This window comes from Triturus cristatus, chromosome 11 (genome assembly GCF_964204655.1).
Source record: "Triturus cristatus chromosome 11, aTriCri1.1, whole genome shotgun sequence".
NCBI classification, from domain to species: domain Eukaryota; kingdom Metazoa; phylum Chordata; class Amphibia; order Caudata; family Salamandridae; genus Triturus; species Triturus cristatus.
Window position 1 is genome coordinate 29162488 of NC_140594.1, and position 21082 is coordinate 29183569.

At 52.0% G+C, this 21082-nt stretch overlaps 1 protein-coding gene across 8 annotated transcripts in view; it reads right to left on the minus strand.

The window, feature by feature from the left end:
* The window catches only part of RIMBP2 (RIMS binding protein 2), a 1529140-nt gene that overhangs the window by 523219 nt on the left and 984839 nt on the right, over positions 1-21082 (minus strand). For all 8 annotated transcript variants that reach the window (XM_085633657.1, XM_085633660.1, XM_085633661.1 and 5 more), the window contains exon 9: positions 3045-3149. In XM_085633657.1, the coding sequence (XP_085489783.1) occupies positions 3045-3149 (105 nt within the window). The remainder of the gene's footprint in view (positions 1-3044; positions 3150-21082) is intronic.

Sequence of the window (21082 nt, forward strand, 5' to 3'; positions counted from 1 at the left end):
TGAGGCGAACGGCTGACCCACTGACCTCCGATATATGACAGGTAGAATCAGTGAGGCGAAGGGCTGACCCACTGACCTCTGATATATGACAGGTAGAATCAGTGAGGTGAAGGGCTGACCCACTGACCTCTGATATATGACAGGTAGAATCAGTGAGGTGAAGGGCTGACCCACTGACCTCTGATATATGACAGGTAGAATCAGTGAGGTGAGGGGCTGACCCACTGACCTCTGATATATGACAGGTAGAATCAGTGAGGTGAAGAGCTTACTCACTGATCTCTGATATATGACAGGTCGAATCAGTGAGGTGAAGGGCTGACCCACTGACCTCTGATATGTGACAGGTAGAATCAGTGAGGTGAAGAGCTGATTCACTGACCTATGATATATGACAGGTAGAATCAGTGAGATGAAGGGCTAACCCACTGACCTATGATATATGACAGGTAGAATCAGTGAGGTGAAGGGCTGACCCACTGACATATCACAGGTAGAACCAGTTAGGTGAAGGGCTGACCACAATGACCTCTAATGAATCAACAGGAAACAGGCTGACGTCAAACACCTCAGATGAATCAGCAGGAAACAGCCTGACCCCCAATGACCTATAATGAATCAGTGGGATGAAGGGCTGACCCACTGACGTAGGACAGATGCTAGTACAGACCACTGTCTCTACCAGTCCCGGATGTCTCACTAGTACAGAGCACCGACTCCAACAGCCTTGGATGTCTCTCTAGGACAGACCACCGACTCCACCAGCCTTGGATGTGTCTCAGGACAGATCACTGACTCCACCAGTCTTGGATGTCTCTCAAGGACAGACCACTGTCTCTGCCAGTCCAGGATGTTTCACTAGGACAGACCACTGACTCCACCAGCCTTGGATGTCTCTCTAGGACAGACCACTGACTCCACCAGCCTTGGATGTCTATCTAGGATAGACCAATGACTCCACCAGCCTTGGGTGTCTCGCCAGGACAGACCACTGACTTCACCAGCCTTGGAAGTCTCTCTAGGACAGACCACTGACTCCACCAGCCTTGGATGTCTCTCAGGACAGACCACTGACTCCACCAGTCTTGGATGTCTCTCTAGGACAGACCACTGACTCGGCCAGTCCAGGATATCTCACTAGGACAGACCTCTGACTCCACCAGCCTTGGATGTCTCACTAGTGCAGACCACTGACTCCACCAGCCTTGGATTTCTCTCAGGACAGACCACTGACTCCACCAGTCTTGGATGTCTCTCTAGGACAGACCACTGACTCTGCCAGTCCAGGATGGCTCACTAGGAGAGACCGCTGACTCCAACAGCCTTGGATGTCTTACTAGGACAGACCACTGTCTCCACCAGCCTTGGATGTCTCCCTAGGACAGACCACTGACTTCACGAGCCTTGGATGTCTATCTAGGACAGGCCAATGACTCCACCAGCCTTAGGTGTCTCGCTAGGACAGACCACTGACTCCACCAGCCTTGGATGTCTCTCTAGGACAGACCACTGACTCCACCAGCCTTGGATGTCTCTCTAGGACAGACCACTGCCCCTACCAGCCTTGGATGTCTCTCTAGGACAGACCACTGACTCCACCAGCCTTTTGTCTCTCGCTAGAACAGACCATTGACTCCACCAGTCTTGGATGTCTCGCTAGAACAGACCATTGACACCACCAGTCTTGGATGTCTCACTAGAGCAGACCATTGACTCCATCAGTCTTGGATGTCTTTCCAGGACAGACCACCCAACAGTAAAGTCCAGGCATCCTTGGTACCAAACATCTTGAGTATCGCCCACAATAGGAGCACACAGCTTCCTCTGATACATTTTCCACATATCCCATATTTTTTCCATTTGTTCAGACAAACCCTGCTTTCATATAGCACCCTGTCAACCTGCATGCACCATTCCATGTCCCTCTTCCATTCATCCAGGTGTGGTGTTGATACAGCCGCCCAAATGTGTGCTATATTATGTTCAGCCACCATCAGCCCCAGGGTCAGCCAGAGGCGCGCCATATGCATGACATCAGTTTCACCCCAAAAATGTAGGAGACACCATTTTGTCAACAATATCACACTGCTCCCACAAACACTGTTGGGACAGGCAGCCACAGCCTCCCAATAACGCTGGAGTGCCGGGTAGCCCCACACCATGTACAAAGAATGTTTCCTACTGTCCATACTGCTTGGGCACTCTTGGTTTGACTTATTTTAACCATTGTTGTACAAACATAATAACATCTATGGAGGATTTTTAATTGCACAAGGCGAAATCTTAACCTCCTGGCCCCCTCCCTGGGGTAAGCCAACGTCTCAGGCCATTCATCACCCTCCAACCCCCCAAGATCACGCTCACAACTCTCTCGCAAGCGGACTGGGGGTCAGAGGAGTTATGTAACAGTTTGTGATAAGTAAGCAATATCGCTTTACGGGGCGCGTAGTCATCTAGCAATCTATTTGCAAGTGGGTTGGATTCAGGAAGGTCCTCACCCCTTGGCAGAACATTTTGGAGAGCATGGATTATTGGTAAATATCGGTATGTCTCAGCAGGCTCCACATGGTAGTCTCTTTGTAACTCTGCCAAATAAATCAATTCGCCCTGTGCCCACAGATCTCCCACTTTAGACAGGCCCATGAGATCCCACTTATCAAAGCCCTTTTGCTTGGCTAGGATGACCATTTTCATGGAATCCCACTAAGAAGTGGCTCGTGTGATCTTGTCCCGTCAACCCATTGCATTTAGTGCAGTGTGCCCAGGGTAAGCATAATCGCGGTAGGGTGTAGCATGTAGCCCCCCAAAGATGGCTCTAAGACAGCCCCCGGGTCGCATGTTCCTCCCATCCATCCTGTAGGCTGGTTCATCTTCTGGTAGATGGGCCCAATACTTCATTGTGATAAGACTCCACTGGGAAAGACCTCTGACTCCACCAGCCTTGAGCGTCTTACGGAGTCCACCCCATGCACCCGGGAGGTCTCCTAGCACACGTGGCGGGCCCTTGCATCGCGGACGCTGGCTCTCTGCATTGTCGCTCTTACCTTCTGCAGTACTTCAATCTCCTGCTGCTTTGCGTTGAGGACGGCCAAGGCTTGCTCATGCTCTTGCTCCAACTGTTGCCGCCGTTCAGCAGCTTCGCGCATGTGCTGTTCAGAGGCAAGGAAAGAGCGTTAGTGGTCAGCAGGCAGCATCCAGTGACCTGGCAAGAAATACTACCACATTTACATACAGGCTACCAGCATCGCTGGAACCAAGGCGCCAACGAAGAATCTGAACGCACCGAATGGGCACCAGACACGAGTGCCAATGCTTGTTTGCCACTAAACAGACTATATTGTATTTTTAAAAGGGGTGCAGTTTGGGGATTATCCCAGAACAATTTATGGAATATCTAGTCTTGAACTGTGGATTTTAATATACATGTTTCAAGGGCAAGCGCCCTCCTGACCTTTGCATGCGGCCACCTGCCGAATGACCGCACTGTGCTGCATTTTACTTAAAACAGAGAACTAACCTTCAGCAATATGTTAAATAACGGGGAGGTGTTTACTTACAAGCTAACTGAAGTAAAAGAAAAGAAGCAAATAAGGTATACTGCAGCACATAACTTCAGAAACATTCATTTTCTAAGATATCCTGCAACAAATGTTTAAAAAATGACAAATTCTCTTCAAAATGCAAAAAAGTGTATAACATTACCATGTAGAAGTGTTTCACCTTAGTACATTAGGTTATATCGGTGCATTCAGAAGTAGTTTTTTAAAGTGATAGTTTTCAAAATGTACAAAGAAACATTAATACCGACTCCCACTCGGACAGCAACGCCAACAGGGAACTTCGAGCCAAGGCAGTTGTCGGGCTAAACCCTCGGGTGGCCTAGGTTGTCAGTATACGGGCACAACATTATAGTTTCTTAAATCAAACACAAGAGATGTTTTTGTACAGTTCATATCCTGAACGCATGTATGCCAAGGTGCTCTTACATGTGATAATGAGGATACAGGGGGCAAAGTGAAATAAATCAATTGCAAAGGATCAAACACTTTGGCGAGGTGGGGAAGCCAGAAGTGATTTGAGGTTTTCTGGTTGCACATTTTATGCCAATCAGTAATGAAGTTATTTCTTTTTTACACTTGACTCTCCCAAGGTAGTGCTAGGAAGTAGATAAGGCTCACCCCAAGGTGCGGTAGAGGGATAGCGACTCAAGTATACCTTAACATAGTATCGTCAAATCTATGACTCTCCTAGGGACTAGGGGCTTACTTCAGAGGGCAGTATGGAATGAAACCCTCAAAATAACTCCATGACTCACTGAGCCCACCATGTACATGCTTCGTTTCCCCAACGTCAACACTGACTCTCCCCCCTACACCCCTTCCTTAAAGTCCTACTTCCCCGATGGCATCAATGCGACCCTCGGGCACACCAGAGACCATACTTTGTGGTGCCTCTGAAAATGTTTGCAGGTTCCCATGATCCTGGCCATGGGTTCACATGTCGACTGTCTTGCCTCTTGGTTATCCAATGGTTAATGTTTAAAACTATAACTTTTAATAAGTACTTCTCAGTGCAGAGCTGTAATGAGGCTGCTTAGGACTCACTATGCAATGCTCTCACAATGCCCCAAAATAGGTCCTTTGGATTCACCCTAAAAAGCTCTAGTTCAGTCCTGGTAACGTGGAGCAGAGCAGTCAGGCTTTACTACAGGAACGTGTTAAACATTTCAGAGTACCAACATGGACGATATGTAATAGACATGACTCAAAAGAAATCCGACCCCAATTTATAAAAATAAAGAAGATTTTTACATAAATTTAGCACCAACGTGAAGACAATCAGATTATTATAATGGATTTTAGAAGGAAAAATAAATCTTTAATTCAATATTGCAGAACTTTAACATCGCGGTCAATAGTAAAAAGTCTAGTGACAATTGTTCACTTACAGGTCGAGTTGCGTGGAACTCACTGAAGGGTAAGATGACGCGGGTCCATGGACCAGGCCACGACAGTCACTTGAATTTTACCTGCCTCGTAGGGCCTTGGTGCAGAGCTGCTCCCGCTGTCCTTGATGCTGCCGGGGAGCTGGTTTTACCGCTCAGACGGTGGAGGTGAGGAAATGTATGCACAAAGTTGACAATGGGGCCACTGAGGTGGTAGGTTGAAGGTGCTGCGGAGTTCACTCTGGTTTCAGCATTGAGTTAAGGTAATAGTAGCCGGGCTGGCCACCAACAAGCCTTGGCAGCAGTAAGGTCAGCTTGAAGATATTTTGATGTCCGTAGGTACAGGGGAAAACTGTAGCCACTTGAGACTTGCTGGAGGTCAGGACTATGTTTCTCACAATGCACTGGACCATCTACTTTTGAGCGAACCAGAGAAGTGCCCAATGGCCAGCAATTCTTTGGTTCTGGGAATGTGCTTTTATCTGCGGGCTGCAGGGGACTAGTGCCACTAGTCCAAGCAACTCTGGAGTTTCCTTTGGCACTCAAATGGGTCAGTTTGTCTAGGGAAACTGGTCTTTGATCTGGGACGAGTCGCAGTCATGCAATTGCAGAGTATAATGCCTTTATGTTGTGCAGGTCCTGAAGTCACTGTTGCATTTTGAATCAGAAGGTTCTGGTGCCAGGGGCACCCCTTAAATCCTAGATTTAGAAGGTGTTATGGGTGTGGGTGCAAGCGACCAATGGGCTACTAGCCCCAGCGGCTAATCCACCCAGAAAGTGACTACATCTGAGGTTGTGTGTCACCTTTTCTGCCCAGAACTCTCTAGTCTGCCACTTTTAAAAATGGCAGAAACCTTCCATGACTGTAAAGACCAGGTAGCCCACCCTAGGGGTGTGGTTAGTCTTCTGAGGTGTAAACCTCCTAACTACATAATGTTCCCACCTGCTTGGGAGCAAATGTGCCTGGGGTAGGGGGGACAGGTGTGTCCTCCTCTAGGAGGCAGCCTGGATGCATATCAGAGGCGGTGAAAACTTTAAAGCTCACTGCCTTGATGTGCCACTTCACAAGTCATCCTGTAAGGGAGGTATGTGTTACCTCCTACCCATCTAGGCCTTTCTTTCTGACTTGTGGGGTCTTCAGACCTCATGGCAGCCACCTGGGTGCATGTCACATCACATCTGACATGGGAATCATGTAGGGGTGATAAGATAAGTTGTTTGATACCAAACATGACATATTTCAGTGGGAAAATAATGGAGCTGGCAACCTCGGGGGTGCCTGGGTGCCACTCCATGTTATTGTATGGTCCCCTGATCACTTGTCCTTTAATCGAAAGAGGCTGATGTAGGGACATACAGGCTTGCTCTTATATGCCCACACCTTTAAGACAATGCACCCTGCCTTCTGGGCTCAGGAGACCTACCTTAGAGGTGACTGGCATTTATTACAAACAGTGCTTTAACCTTGCCACAGATTGTGAGGGCAAAGTCGAGTTTGAGCAGTTTGCACTGATCCTGCAGTCTACAAGGGCAGGACTGCTGTCATATGTTTACCAGGGCCACTCAAGGTGGCACCAACCATGCTGCAGGCCCTGGGGGCCCCATTAACTCCTATGCCCTGGGTACCACTGTTACCACTTACCAGGTAATTATAAGGGTGTTAAAGCCCTTGTCAATTGGGGTTACCAATTTACATGTATCAGTTTTAGGGAGAGAGCACTGGCACTGGGGCCTTTTAGCAGGCTCCAGTGCACTTTCAGGGCCATAACCTTCAGCATTGAGGCAAAAAGTGTGAGGGTGGCCGTACAAAAAGGGCATATTCCTACAGTTGACTCACCCACCTCTGCTTCGAAGGAGGCACTGAAGAGGATCATTGAAATCTAAGACTTCCCCCACCCTCACCTGGTCATTCTGGAGAATATGGAGAGCCACGCATCTGGTTTCACTCATTGACTACCATTGGGGATGAAATACCGGACCGGATGGGGTGCAGACTTGTCTCTAAACCTCCCTCCTCCAGAATCCCAGCCTCACCCCCACCACGAGTGGTACTTGCAGTCTTATTCCCCAGCAGTCTCTGCCTCTAACTGGCTGACTGCAGTATACCTCACTCCAGGCTGGCTGGCTTGAGTGGCTGACTCCAGGGGAATTACTCTGGTCTGGCTGACTCAGAGTGGCTGAGTCCAGGGTAAGGTCTCCTCTCTGGGTGGCTACAGGCTGACTGGCTACAGTGGATGACTTCAGGATGGCTGACTCCAGGGTAAGGTCTCCTGTCTGCCTGTGTCCAGGCTGACTGGCTACAGTGGATGACTTCAGGGTGGCTGACTCTAGGGTAATGACTCCGGGCTGGCTGGCTTGAGTGGGTGACTTCAGGTGGATGACTCCAGGGGAATGACTCTAGTCTGGTTGACTCCAGCGGCTGATTTCAGGGTGGCTGAGTCCAGGGTAAGGTCTCCTCCCTGGCCAGCTCCAGGCTGACTGGCAACAGTGGATAACTTTAGGGTGGCAGACTCCCGGGTAACAACTACGGGCTGGCTGGCTCCGGGCTGGCTGGCTACTGTGGCTGACTTCAGGGTCGCTAGCTCCAGGGTCACTGACTCTGGGCTGGCTGACTCCAGACTGGCTGGCTACAGTGGCTTACTTCAGAGTGGTGGACTATAGAGTATATGACTCCAGGATGGCTAACTCCAGTGGCTGAATCCAGGGTGCCTGGCTCCAGGCTGGAAGGCTCCAGTGGCTGACTTCAGGGTGGCTGACCCCAGGGTTCCTGACTCCAGGCTGACGGGCTCCAGTGGCTGACTTCAGGATGGCTGACTCCAGGGTTCCTGACTCCGGACTTGCTCACTCCAGGCTGATGGGCTCCAGTGGCTGACTCCAGGGTGGCTAACTCCAAGGAATGTGACTGAACTGGCTGAATCTGGGGTGGCTGGCTGCAGTGGGTGACTTCGGGTGGCTTATTCCAGGGTACCCGACTCCATGCTGGCTCATCCCAGTGGCTGACTCCACAGTGCTGACTCAAGGGTACCTGACTCCAGGATGGCTGGCTCTAGTGGCTGACTTCAGGGTGAGTGACTCCAGTGTACATGACTCCGGGTTGGCTGACTCCATGCCCACTCATTCCAGTGGCTGACTTCTGGGTGGCGGACTCCAGGGTACCTGGCTCTGGGCTGGTGTCTCCATGCTGGCTAGCTCCAGAGCCCGACTTCAGGGTAGCTGACTCCAGGGTATCTGAATTCGGGATGGCTGGCTCCAGTGGGTGACTTCAGGGTGAGTGACTCCAAGATACCTGACTCCGAAAGCACAACTTACTACTTGTGTAACGATATATCTGTAAGAGACATTAGTTAGTGATAGATTCCTTACCTTAGAATCTCCCCAGGCGTCAGACTGGATCCAGAAAGTTTTGCTAGCAGTACCCCTGCGCATCAGTAGGTGGCGTCGTGCGGCTCCGCGTCCGTCGCTGGCGTCGTATGGGCCGAGATGACGTCACGGAGACTACTTAGGCGCCACCCATGCGTGCTGACGTCAGTTCTGTATACAACTTTCCGTGCCAGGAACGCAGAGCCATGCAACAAACTGACCACTGGTGCCATGAAACTAGAGCCCTGAAAGCCTGAAAACCCTAGAAATCAGTTAGCAGAACTGGGAGGATGGGTGGGGAGGTAAGGAATCTAATCACTAACTAATGTCTCTTACAGATATATCGTTAGACAAGTAGTAACTTGTGCATCTGAAAGAGACACGTTAGTGATAGATACCCCAGCAATACCAACCCCGGTGGTGGGTCTGCGAATAGATTACACCAGAAAGTCACGGAGAACAGAATGGCCAAAGAAGCTGTCTCTCCGGACTTGACTGTCAAGGCAGTAATGCTTGGTAAATGTGTGCAGCGAAGCCCACGTAGCTGCCTGACAAATATCCTGCAAGGGAACGCTGCGTCCCAAGGCAGTAGTGGCCGCCGTCGCCCTGGTAGAATGGGCACGCAGCCCCACAGGAGGCTCCTTTTTAGCCAGCGAGTAACACGCTTTGATGCACAGAACGACCACCAGAGAGATGGTCCGTTTGTGCGCGGCTAGACCTTTTTTGGCGCCCACGTAGCCAACAAAGAGCTGGTCATCCACCCGGAACTGTTGTGTGCGCTTCAGATACAACAAGAGGGCACGTTTTGGGTCCAGACGGTGGAGCCTCTCTTCCTCCCTTGAAAGGTGCAGAGGTGGAAAGAAGGTGGGCAAAGTGATGGTCTGCCCGATGTGAAAGGGCGTGACAACCTTTGGCAAGAAAGAAGGACGGGTCCTCAAAACCACCTTGTCCAAGTGAACAGAAAGGAAAGGAGGTGTTGAAGAAAGAGCCTGGAGCTCACTCACTCTTCTGGAAGAGGTGATAGCTACCAGGAAAGCCGTGTTTAGAGTGAGAAGACGTAAAAGACAGTTATGAAGGGGCTCAAAAGGAGCGTACATCAGAAAGGTCAAAACAAGATTCAAGTCCCATTGAGGCATAATGAAAGGCACGGGAGGAAATGTGTGTGTAATGCCCTTCAGGAAACGGTTAACAACCAGGGACTTAAAGAGAGAAGGCTGATCTGGAAGCCTTAGAAAGGTGGAGATGGCCGAAAAGTAACCCTTGATAGTGCCCAGAGCAGAGCCCTGCCAGGCCAAGGATAGCAGGAACAGAAGAACCTCAGAAAGAGGGGCAGAAAGGGGATCCACAGACTTCGCTGTGCACTATGCCACAAACTTGTTCCACCAGCAGATGTATACAGTCTAAGTGGAGGGATGCCTGGCTGCCAGAATGACATCACAGACTTTGGGAGGAAGATCGAAAGCTGTCAACTGTCACAGCTCAATCTCCACGCATGGAGGTGGAGGCAGGACAGGTTCGGGTGGAGGACCTTCTCCTGCTGCTGCGACAGAAGATCCTCCCGAAGCGGCAGCCGAATTGGGGGAGCGATCGCCATGCTGAGTAGCTCGGGATACCAGTATCTTCGTGCCCAATCCAGAGCCACAAGGATAACTTGGGCCCCGTCGCGATGAATCTTCTTCAGCACTCTGGGCAGAAGTGGTATAGGCGGAAAGGCGTACAACCGACCGTAACTCAACTTACGATGAAAAGTGTCGCCGAGTGAGTGCCGCCTTGGAAATTCCAACGCGCAGAACTGAGGGCATTGCGCGTTCTATTCGGTGGCGAATAGATCTAACCAAGGCTCTCCCCACTGCAGAAAGAGACCTTGCATCACGTCCGAGTGCAGACGCCATTCGTGATCCATCAAGCACCGGCGGCTGAGATCGTCCGCCCTGGCGTTCAGATAATGGCTTGATGTTCCAGCCATGTCCAGAGGCGCAAAGCCTCCTGACATAGGGTCCACGACCCCACCCCGCCCTGTTTATTGCAATACCACATGGCGGTGGTGTTGTCCGTGAACACCTGCACTACACTCTACCGGACAGAGGGAAGGAATACCTTCAGTGCAAGACGGATCGCCTGAAGCTCCAAAAGGTTGATATGGAGCCGGGACTCTGCTGGAGACTAGAGTCCTCTGATCACCGCCTCTCTCAAGTGGCCTCCCCATCCCAGGAGGTATGCATCCATCACCACTGTGTGCTCCGGTTGGGGAAGGGAGAGGGATCTGCCATGGAACCAATCGCGATTTGTGAGCCACCACTGCAATTGACGTGCAGTGCCCTCCGAGATCTGGACATGATCGGACAGGTTGCCCTAATGCTGTGCCCACTGGAACTTCAGGTCCCACTGCAGAGCCTGCATATGCCACTTGGCATGTTACACCAGTAGGATGCAGGAGGCCATCGGGCCCAGGAGCTGGAGGGTCAACCTGACTGAAACACGGGATAGAGGCTGAAAGATCAGAATCAGAGCCTGAATATCCCGGACTAGCTGTTCGGGAGGATAACCCCGAAACTGCGTCGAATCCAGAACCGCTCCGATGAAGGGGAGCTTCTGAGAGGGACTCAGGTGCGACTTCGGCACGTTGATGGAGAACCCCAGCAAATGCAGGAGGTCAGCCGTAGTCTGGAGGTGGGCAACGAAAGTCTGGGGCGAGCCTGCCTTCAACAACCAGTCGTCGAGGCAGGGGAAGACTGACACCTCTGACCTGCGCAGATGAGCTGCGACCACCACCATCACTTTGGTGAACACCCGAGGGGTGCCGGTAAGGCTGAAAGGGAGCACGGCAAATTGAAAATGCTCGTGGCCTACCATGAACCGCAGGTAACACTGGTGCGCCGGCAGGACGGGTATGTGAAAATATGCGTCCTGGAAGTCCAACGCTACCATCCAGTCTCCAGGGTCGAGGGCAGCCAAGACCTGTGCCAGAGTCAACATCTTGAACTTCTCCTTCCGGAGGAAGCGATTGACGTCCCTGAGGTCCAAGATGGGGCGCAGGCCCCCTTTGTCCTTCTTGGAGACCAGAAAGTATTGGGAATAACAACCACATCCTACCTCTGGCCCAGGAACGTGTTCGATGGCCCCCTTGGCCATGAGGGCCGTGACTTCCTGCTGGAGAGTTGCCAAGTGTTCCCCCGACATGCGGTGGGACGGAGGTGGCATGGCTGGAGGGGTGGACTGAAAGGGAAGGGAGTAACCCTTACAGATGATCTGCAACACCCACTCATCCAATGTGACAGCATGCCAGTGGGGGAGGTGATGGCGGATCCTGCCACCAACTGGTGTGGGGTGCTCCACAAAGCTCGGATTAGGAAGGTTGGAGGTAGAAGCAGCGGGGGCGAGGGTGGACTGACCCCCGCGCTGATTGCAGCTGGGTCTGCACAGGCTTACTGAAGGAACGCGCCTGTGCACCCCTGCCGTTGCCACGAAAGGAACGAAAACCAGGAGTGGCTGGGCTTTTCGTGGCAAGACCTAAGGACTTGGCCGTGGCTCGCGAGTTCTTAAAACGCTACAGCGCACTGTCGGCCTTATCACCAAGCAGGCGAGTGCCATCAAAGGGCAAGTCCATGAGGGAGCTTTGGACATCTGGCGAGAATCCGGTAGATCTCAACCAGGCGTAGCGACGAAGTGCCACAGTCGTAGAAATCGCTCTACCTAGTGAGTCTGCGGTGTCCAAACCACACCGAATGGCAAACTTAGCCGCATCCTTACCCTCGGCAACAGCTTGGGCCAGCATAGCTTGGGTCTCTTCAGGACACTGAGGTAACACCTGTGCAACTGTATCCCACACCGCGTGGAAATAGCGGCCCAATAGGCATGTGGTGTTCACCGACTGCAACCCCAAGCTGGCCGAAGAGAACAACCGCTTACCAAACTGCTCCAGCTTCTTAGAGTCCTTATCCGGCGGAGCCGTGGGAAAGGCACTCTGTGAATCGAGGCTTGGATGACCAGGCTCACAGGCGTAGGATGAGTGGTCAGAAAAGTGGGGTCACCAGGCGCCGGGCGATGACGCCTGGTGACATTTTTATCCACAGGGGCCCCTGTGGCTGTCCGCGACCAAGGGCCTAGCAAGACGTCAGTGAGGGCATCGGTAAATGGTAGCAGGGGCTCCGACGAAGTGGACGCCGTCTGGAGCACTTCAGTGAGGAGATTAGTTTTGAGGGCCACCGTAGGGAGATCGAGGTTGAGAACCTCAGCTGCCCGACGGAGCACCATCGTGTAGGAGGCGCCCTCCTCCATGGTAGGCGGGGGAGAGGTATACCCTGGGTCAGAGGAGAGGTCGCTGGCATCCTCCAAGTCGTCCGCCCAGTCCTGCTTGGAGTCACACTGACGGGCAGGAGGGTCCTCAGACCCCTCCCAGTCGTCCTCCACCTCCGCCGCATGTGGAACAGATCATGGCGGCAGGGCAGGATCCGGAGGAGGAACAAACGGCATCGGGAACAGCACCGAGAACGGTGCCGGGAACGGCGTCGGCCGGGGCCAAGCCAGCACCGTGTCCCAATGCGGATCCCAGGTAGGAACAAAATGGTCCTGGAACCTGGGCATGGGCGGGACAAATGGCACCCACTGTGGTGCCGGAGGTGGAATCGAGGGTGGCGCTGGGGCTGGCAGCGATGGACCTTGTTGCGCCGTGGCCGGAGCCAACGGTGCAGGATCCTGTGGCACTGAAGCTGGATCAGCCGGCGGCCCAACAGGATCCTGACATGGGACCGCGGGGCCCGAGGGCACGATGGCGGGAGCCCGAGGCCTAAAAAGGTGGTCCATGGTAGCAAGAAATTCTTGCACCTGTGTGGGAGTCGCCAATGGACCCGGGTAAGGTGGGTAGGCCGCGGGACTCTCGGGCTCCGAAGGAGCCACGGGGGCAGAACCCCTGTCCCCCTCGTCCGCATCCAAAGATCGACGGGGGGGACTTCAGAGAGCGACAATGCTTCTTCGACTTCTTCTTGTGTCGTCTCTTACCCGAATCCGAGGGTGAAACCTTAGAGCCCGAGGAGCGACAACTGTGGCCCCGCGAGCGATCCCTGGAACGGCCCTTGGACCGGGAACGGCGCTGGGACGAGTGCCCGACCTCCAGCAGCTTCCGGTGCCACTCCCTCAGGGCCTTCGGGCCATGGTCCGACAGTCCAGACAGGACCGGGAGTCGTGGTCGGTCTACAGGCAGCAGAGACAGACATCATGGGGGTCCGCTACCAACATATTGCGACGGCAGGCCCCACAAGACTTAAATCCAGGCATCCCTACGTGCACCAAGGAAACCAAAATTGTACAGGAGACAAAAGTCTCAAAAAGGGTAGTCAAAAAGTGACTAAGGTACGTGCTCTAACCGGGTCTACGCTTTCTGGTGTGGAAAAAGAAAGAACTGACGTCAGCGTGCATGGGTGCCACCTAAGTAGTCTCCGTGACGTCATCTCGGCACATACGACGCCAGCAAGGGACACGGAGTCGCACGACGCCACCTACTGACGCGCAGGGGTACTGCTAGCAAAGCTTTCCGGATCCAGTCTGATGCCTGGGGATATTCTAAGGTAAGGAATCTATCACTAACGTATCTCTTTCAGATTGACGTATGTCGTTGTACCCGGTAATGGAGGTGACTCCAGACTAGAGGTAGGCGCCAGATCACCCACAAATCCAACCTCCCCTTTTCTGCTCTGCTTCTCACTGTAGAACTGGGTCTTATTTTATCCTTCATTTTAAATATTGTTTTTTTTTTTTTTTAAATAAAGGTTATGTGATGAGGATTTGTAAAGTGCGCTTATCACCCGAGTGACATCAGGCGCTGGGATACGTGGGTCTGTCGATCAGGCTCTTAGTCGAATAGCCAGGTTTTCAGTTTCATGTGGAAATCGAGAAGAGATGGGCGGTCCTGATGTGGAGGGGGCGGTCCTTCTGGGATTTGGCGGTGATGTCGGAAAAGGAGCGTCCTCATCCCTTGCTCGCGCGGGGCGTTTGCGCGAGGAAGAGTGAGGCTGAGCGCAGTGGCCTGGTGGGTTGGTGGAAGTTGAGGCGGTGGTTGAGGTAGGCAGGTCCGACGTTGTGCTTCGAAATCATTGAACATGAGCGAGGCGCTACATCTCCGCCTGCTTATAAACCTGGCATGAGGCCTGTTCTGGAGACTGCGGGGCTGTGGCGTTCGTTACCCCTCCTTGAGGGTCACTGAGCAGAATGTTCCCTCTCTGTGTTTATTGAGTGCTTTGAAATCATTAACCGTGTATGAGGCGCTACATTAGCGCCTACTCATAAACTCACTGTCACCCCTCCTAGACGAGCACAGGACAGAATGTTCCCTCTGTGTGTTTATAGAGTGTTTTGAAATCATTAACGTGTATGAGGCGCTACATAAGCGCCTACTCATAAACTCGCGAAGCCAGTTATGCAACCGCAGGGCTGTGGCCCCCGTCGCCTCTCCTAGGCGAGCACAGGACAGAATGTTTCCTCTATGTGTTTATAGAGTGTTCTGAAATCATTAACGTGTATGAGGCGCTAATAAGCGCCTACTCATAAACTCATGTGCCTGCACTGGACACCGCAGGGCTGTGGTCCCAGGCGGCCCCCCAGGCGAGCACTGTGCATAATGTTCCCTCTCTGTGCGCACTGAGTGTCTCTTGATATCCGCCAGTAATCACTCCTGTAATCACCGCTTGTGTAAGTAGCTCTCCCGATAACCGGCCGCACCGGCTCTGCTATTAAAAATCTCATTAGGTCCGCGCTGCTCTCCGCGGCTCTCCGCGGCTTATCTCCTGGGAGATTAGTGCCTGCCTCTCTCGGGGCTGTGTGGACCGTGTGCACCTCCCTCTGGAAGGCGCAGGGGCCGGCTGGACTGTGGGGAACGAGGGACACACACTGACGGGCCTTTCACCTGCAACGGCTGTGAGGGCTGGGGTGGAATCAGTCGTTTGTCAAGTGCGATCATGAGGCTTGCCGGGTCGGTGTAAGGTCCGTCACACCCCAAGCCTAGTGAGTCACAAGTAGAGGTTGGCGAGTCACTGAAAGCTCGAGCTTGAAGCCTGGCTCTGGCTCAACTTGAGGTCCCGTTAGAACCGCGAGCTCATAAGGAGCCGAACCTTCATGTGGCCTCTGTCTGCCTTCCTCCCTCTACCCAGGACGTGGTGTTATGTCTCGGGGTCGACTCCGCATCCTCTGATTCTGGGCAGATCACTTAATCTCCCTCAAGCATAGAAAGAGTGCATGTGTACAGTAACTAATGCCCATGTAGAGCGCTCCTATACCTTCGGGAGTTGTTTGTGCTATATTTCAAAAAGTTCACTAAGAGGTAAAAACAGACTTAACATAAGGAAAGTAGATACCCATTTAGTGACTGATTTCCACAAACTAAAACTAGATAACTTGGATAAATCACGGATTCCCCCACCAAAATTGTGTGATCTTAGGCAAATATTTTCTTACACTAAAACTCTTTTTCCTTCATTATCGCGGATGAAGGCACTTTTCAAATATGTGAGTTCCAATTACCAGTAGTACAAAACTATTACTTTTTAATAATTACTTCTCAGTGAGGTGCAATAATTGTGTCAAAGCTTCCACGTGTTAAAGAAATACACCTTTAAAATTTTGACCAGACTATATTATATTTTGTGTGATGTTTGTTGGATGTTTTCCATAGCTAATATTTTCAGGGCTCGGCTCTAAGATCTGAACCAGACGCTTGGCTCGGCTCTCCCTGTTAATTTGTTGGCTCGCCCATCTCTAGTCACATGTCAAGCACAATAACAGTTTGCATGGAAATACATGAAAGTGTTCACATTGAGTGGCATCCTTTTCCACCAATCAGAGCAGAGATGCTGCTTGAGACAACGATAGGGCACAGTTAATCCCCATGGGGTGACTGAACCTATCTCAGACTGAGTGAACGAGTGAGATGCAGAGCGCCAAGTTCAGGCCATTGGGTGGGTATAAGTGGGACCTCAGGACGAGGGAGGGTTGGGGCTGGTCTGATGAGGCGCATCCTTCTTCTGGGGCACTAGGGAGAGAGGTTTCTCCACTGTAATCACCTACTGCACATTCCAAAGCATGCACATTTGCATATTGGGCGTGAAGATCTCGGGGTGCACCTGAAACTGTGTAAATGCGGGGCGCACATCTAGGGCTGTCCAGGGTGGGCATAGCCTCTTGACCAAATTCCACTGCAAGGACAACTAAGAAAAACTCACCTGCTCCATTGCCTCCTACAAACATCAGCAAGCAGCTAGAACACAAGGCCTTCAAACTCAGTGCATCGAGCACCACCCTAGGAGGCGCCCTTCCTACCCGCGGCTCGGACCAAGATCCAGAATCTGCATCACTCTTACGGACCTCATCGCCCCGCTGGTGCTCGATTCAGACGCCTTCATTCGACTCGGCAAACTCAACGTTCACCTAGAGGATCACACAGGACCAACACCATCAACCTCCTGGAAGACCTGAGCATACTAGGACTCACTCAATGAGTGAATGACCCCACCAATGTAGCCGGACACCTCCTCAACATTGTATTCACCAACTGCTCCAACATCATGGTGGAGAAGCCCATCACCCCCACCCCTCCCTTGTCAGCCTCTGGGTGCACCTGCCAACTAACAGAGAACTGAACATACCAAGATGACCCGGCATGGCTGGCACATGGTCCCAAAAGGAACCTGTACCACAGAGCTTCAAACTCAATGCCCACCCCACCATGACGACCTATCACACACCATCATCAACTTCAACACATGGGTCACCTCCTTTGCAGACTTCATGGCACTATCAAAAACGACCTCCACATCATGGTCAAAGCCACAGCCAAGTTGGTACATAGAAGACCTTCGACTCATCAAGGGCCACTGGAAACGGCTGAAACGCAGATTGCATCACACCCGCAACAACAGCACCCACAAATCAGCCTTCTAGATCCACCACCAGCCACTCAGAGCCACCAAGTGCATGGCAGTCACCGAACAGGTTCACAACAGCTCCAATTCCTCAAAAGAAATATTCATTATAGTGAAGGTACTCGCGTCCCCTGCCGTCCGCTCTGCTCCACGACCATCACCCCCTCGCAGGCACTCTGACCCAGCTCTTCCAATACTTTACAAAGAAAATTAACACCATCTACAACAACTCTACAACGTAATCTTATGTCTCCTCCCTCTCTAACATTCAGTGTGATGACAAGAACATCCAGGAAACCGCCCTGAGCAGCTGACCAACCCCCCCCCCCCCCCCCCCCCCTGGAAACCGCCAATACATGTCCTCCATCCGCTTGGGAGCCCCTTCAGATCCATGCCTTCACTTCATTTTCACCTAATCATGGACAAGGGGGACACAGTGGCCCTCATCCTACTCAAGCTCCCGACTGCCTCCAACACCGTGTCCCACCCCAGCCTCAACCATCGCCTTCATGACACTACAATCTGCAGACCGGCACTCCGAGGGAAGAGCTCCTTCCTCTCAGGACGCACACAGTCACTTCAGCCATGTACTCGTCCAATGCGTCCAGCATGAGCTGCGTCATCCCTCAAGCCTTCTCGCTCAGCCCTCTGCTATTCAACATCTACATGACCTCTCTCGCTCACCTCATGTGTGCTCAGGGGCTCAGCATCATTTTGTATGTCAACGACACCCAGATCACCCTCTCTCTCTGAAGACACCTCGAACACTCTGGTGAACTTCATCACCCTCTCTCTCTCTGAAGACACCTCGAACACTGGTGAACTTCATCACCCTCTCTCGCTCTGAAGACACCTCGAACACTCTGGTGAACTTCATCACCCTCTCTCTCTCTGAAGACACCTCGAACACTCTGGTGAACTTCATCACCCTCTCTCGCTCTGACGACACCTCGAACACCCTGGTGAACTTCATCACCCTCTCTCTCTCTGAAGACACCTCGAACACTCTGGTGAACTTCATCACCCTCTCTCTCTCTGAAGACACCTCGAACACTCTGGTGAACTTCATCACCCTCTCTCGCTCTCTGAAGACACCTCGAACACTCTGGTGAACTTCATCACCCTCTCTCGCTCTGAAGACACCTCGAACACTCTGGTGAACTTCATCACCCTCTCTCACTCTGAAGACACCTCGAACACTCTAGGGAACTTCATCACCCTCTCTCTCTCTGAAGACACCTCGAACACCCTGGTGAACTTCATCACCCTCTCTCTCTCTTTGAAGACACCTCGAACACTCTGGTGAACTTCATCACCCTCTCTCTCTCTGAAGACACCTCGAACACCCTGGTGAACTTCATCACCCTCTCTCGCTCTGAAGACACCTCGAACACTCTGGTGAACTTCATCACCCTCTCTCGCTCTGAAGACACCTCGAACACTCTGGTGAACTTCATCACCCTCTCTCTCTCTGAAGACACCTCGAACACCCTGGTGAACTTCATCACCCTCTCTCTCTCTGAAGACACCTCGAACACCCTGGTGAACTTCATCACCCTCTCTCTCTCTGAAGACACCTCGAACACTCTGGTGAACTTCATCACCCTCTCTCTCTCTTTGAACACACCTCGAACACTCTAGGGAACTTCATCACCCTCTCTCTCTCTGAAGACACCTCGAACACCCTGGTGAACTTCATCACCCTCTCTCTCTCTCTGAAGACCCCTCGAACACTCTGGTGAACTTCATCACCCTCTCTCTATCTGAAGACACCTCGAACACCCTGGCGAACTTCATCACCCTCTCTCGCTCTGAAGACACCTCGAACACTCTGGTGAACTTCATCACCCTCTCTCGCTCTGAAGACACCTCGAACACTCTGGTGAACTTCATCACCCTCTCTCTCTCTGAAGACACCTCGAACACCCTGGTGAACTTCATCACCCTCTCTCTCTCTGAAGACACCTCGAACACCCTGGTGAACTTCATCACCCTCTCTCTCTCTCTGAAGACCCCTCGAACACTCTGGTGAACTTCATCACCCTCTCTCTCTCTGAAGACACCTCGAACACTCTGGTGAACTTCATCATCCTCTCTCTCACTGAAGACACCTCGAACCCTCTGGTGAACTTCATCACCCTCTCTCACTCTGAAGACACCCCGAACACTCTGGTGAACTTCATCACCCTCTCTCGCTCTGACGACACCTCGAACACCCTGGTGAACTTCATCACCCTCTCTCTCTCTGACGACACCTCGAACACTCTGGTGAACTTCATCACCCTCTCTCTTTCTCTGAAGACACCTCGAACACCCTGGTGAACTTCATCACCCTCTCTCTCTCTGAAGACACCTCGAACACCCTGGTGAACTTCATCACCATCTCTCTCTCTGAAGACACCCCGAACACTCTGGTGAACTTCATCACCCTCTCTCTCTCTGAAGACACCTCGAACACTCTGGTGAACTTCATCACCCTCTCTCTCACTGAAGACACCTCGAACACTCTGGTGAACTTCATCACCCTCTCTCACTCTGAAGACACCCCGAACACTCTGGTGAACTTCATCACCCTCTCTCTTTCTCTGAAGACACCTCGAACAGCCTGGTGAACTTCATCACCCTCTCTCTCTCTGAAGACACCTCGAACACTCTGGTGAACTTCATCACCCTCTCTCGCTCTGAAGACACCTCGAACACTCTGGTGAACTTCATCACCCTCTCTCTCTCTGAAGACACCTCGAACACCCTGGTGAACTTCATCACCCTCTCTCTCTCTGAAGACACCTCGAACACTCTGGTGAACTTCATCACCCTCTCTCTCACTGAAGACACCTTGAACACTCTGGTGAACTTCATCACCCTCTCTCACTCTGAAGACACCCCGAACACTCTGGTGAACTTCATCACCCTCTCTCTTTCTCTGAAGACACCTCGAACAGCCTGGTGAACTTCATCACCCTCTCTCTCTCTGAAGACACCTCGAACACTCTGGTGAACTTCATCACCCTCTCTCGCTCTGAAGACACCTCGAACACTCTGGTGAACTTCATCACCCTCTCTCTCTCTGAAGACACCTCGAACACCCTGGTGAACTTCATCACCCTCTCTCTCTCTGAAGACACCTCGAACACTCTGGTGAACTTCATCACCCTCTCTCTCACTGAAGACACCTCGAACACTCTGGTGAACTTCATCACCCTCTCTCACTCTGAAGACACCTCGAACACTCTGGTGAACTTCATCACCCTCTCTCTTTCTCTGAAGACACCCCGAACACTCTGGTGAACTTCATCACCCTCTCTCTTTCTCTGAAGACACCTCGAACAGCCTGGTGAACTTCATCACCCTCTCTCTCTCTGAAGACACCTCGAACACTCTGGTGAAATTCATCACCCTCTCTCTCTCTGAAGACACCTCGAACACCCTAGTGAACTTCATCACCCTCTCTCACTCTGAAGACACCTCGAACACTCTGGTGAACTTCATCACCCTCTCTCTCACTGAAGACACCTCGAACACTCTGGTGAACTTCATCACCCTCTCTCACTCTGAAGACACCCCGAACACTCTGGTGAACTTCATCACCCTCTCTCTTTCTCTGAAGACACCTCGAACAGCCTGGTGAACTTCATCACCCTCTCTCTCTCTGAAGACACCTCGAACACTCTGGTGAACTTCATCACCCTCTCTCTCTCTGAAGACACCTCGAACACCCTACTATTACTATTAGGTCCCCCGATCATTTACATGCCCCCTCCATACGCACCCTCCCAACCGGTAGTGCAACACCCACAACCCCCAAACACAAGCGAAAACAGTACAGGGGCCTCGGTCCTCACGGCCACCGCGCCGGCTGAGCCTCTTG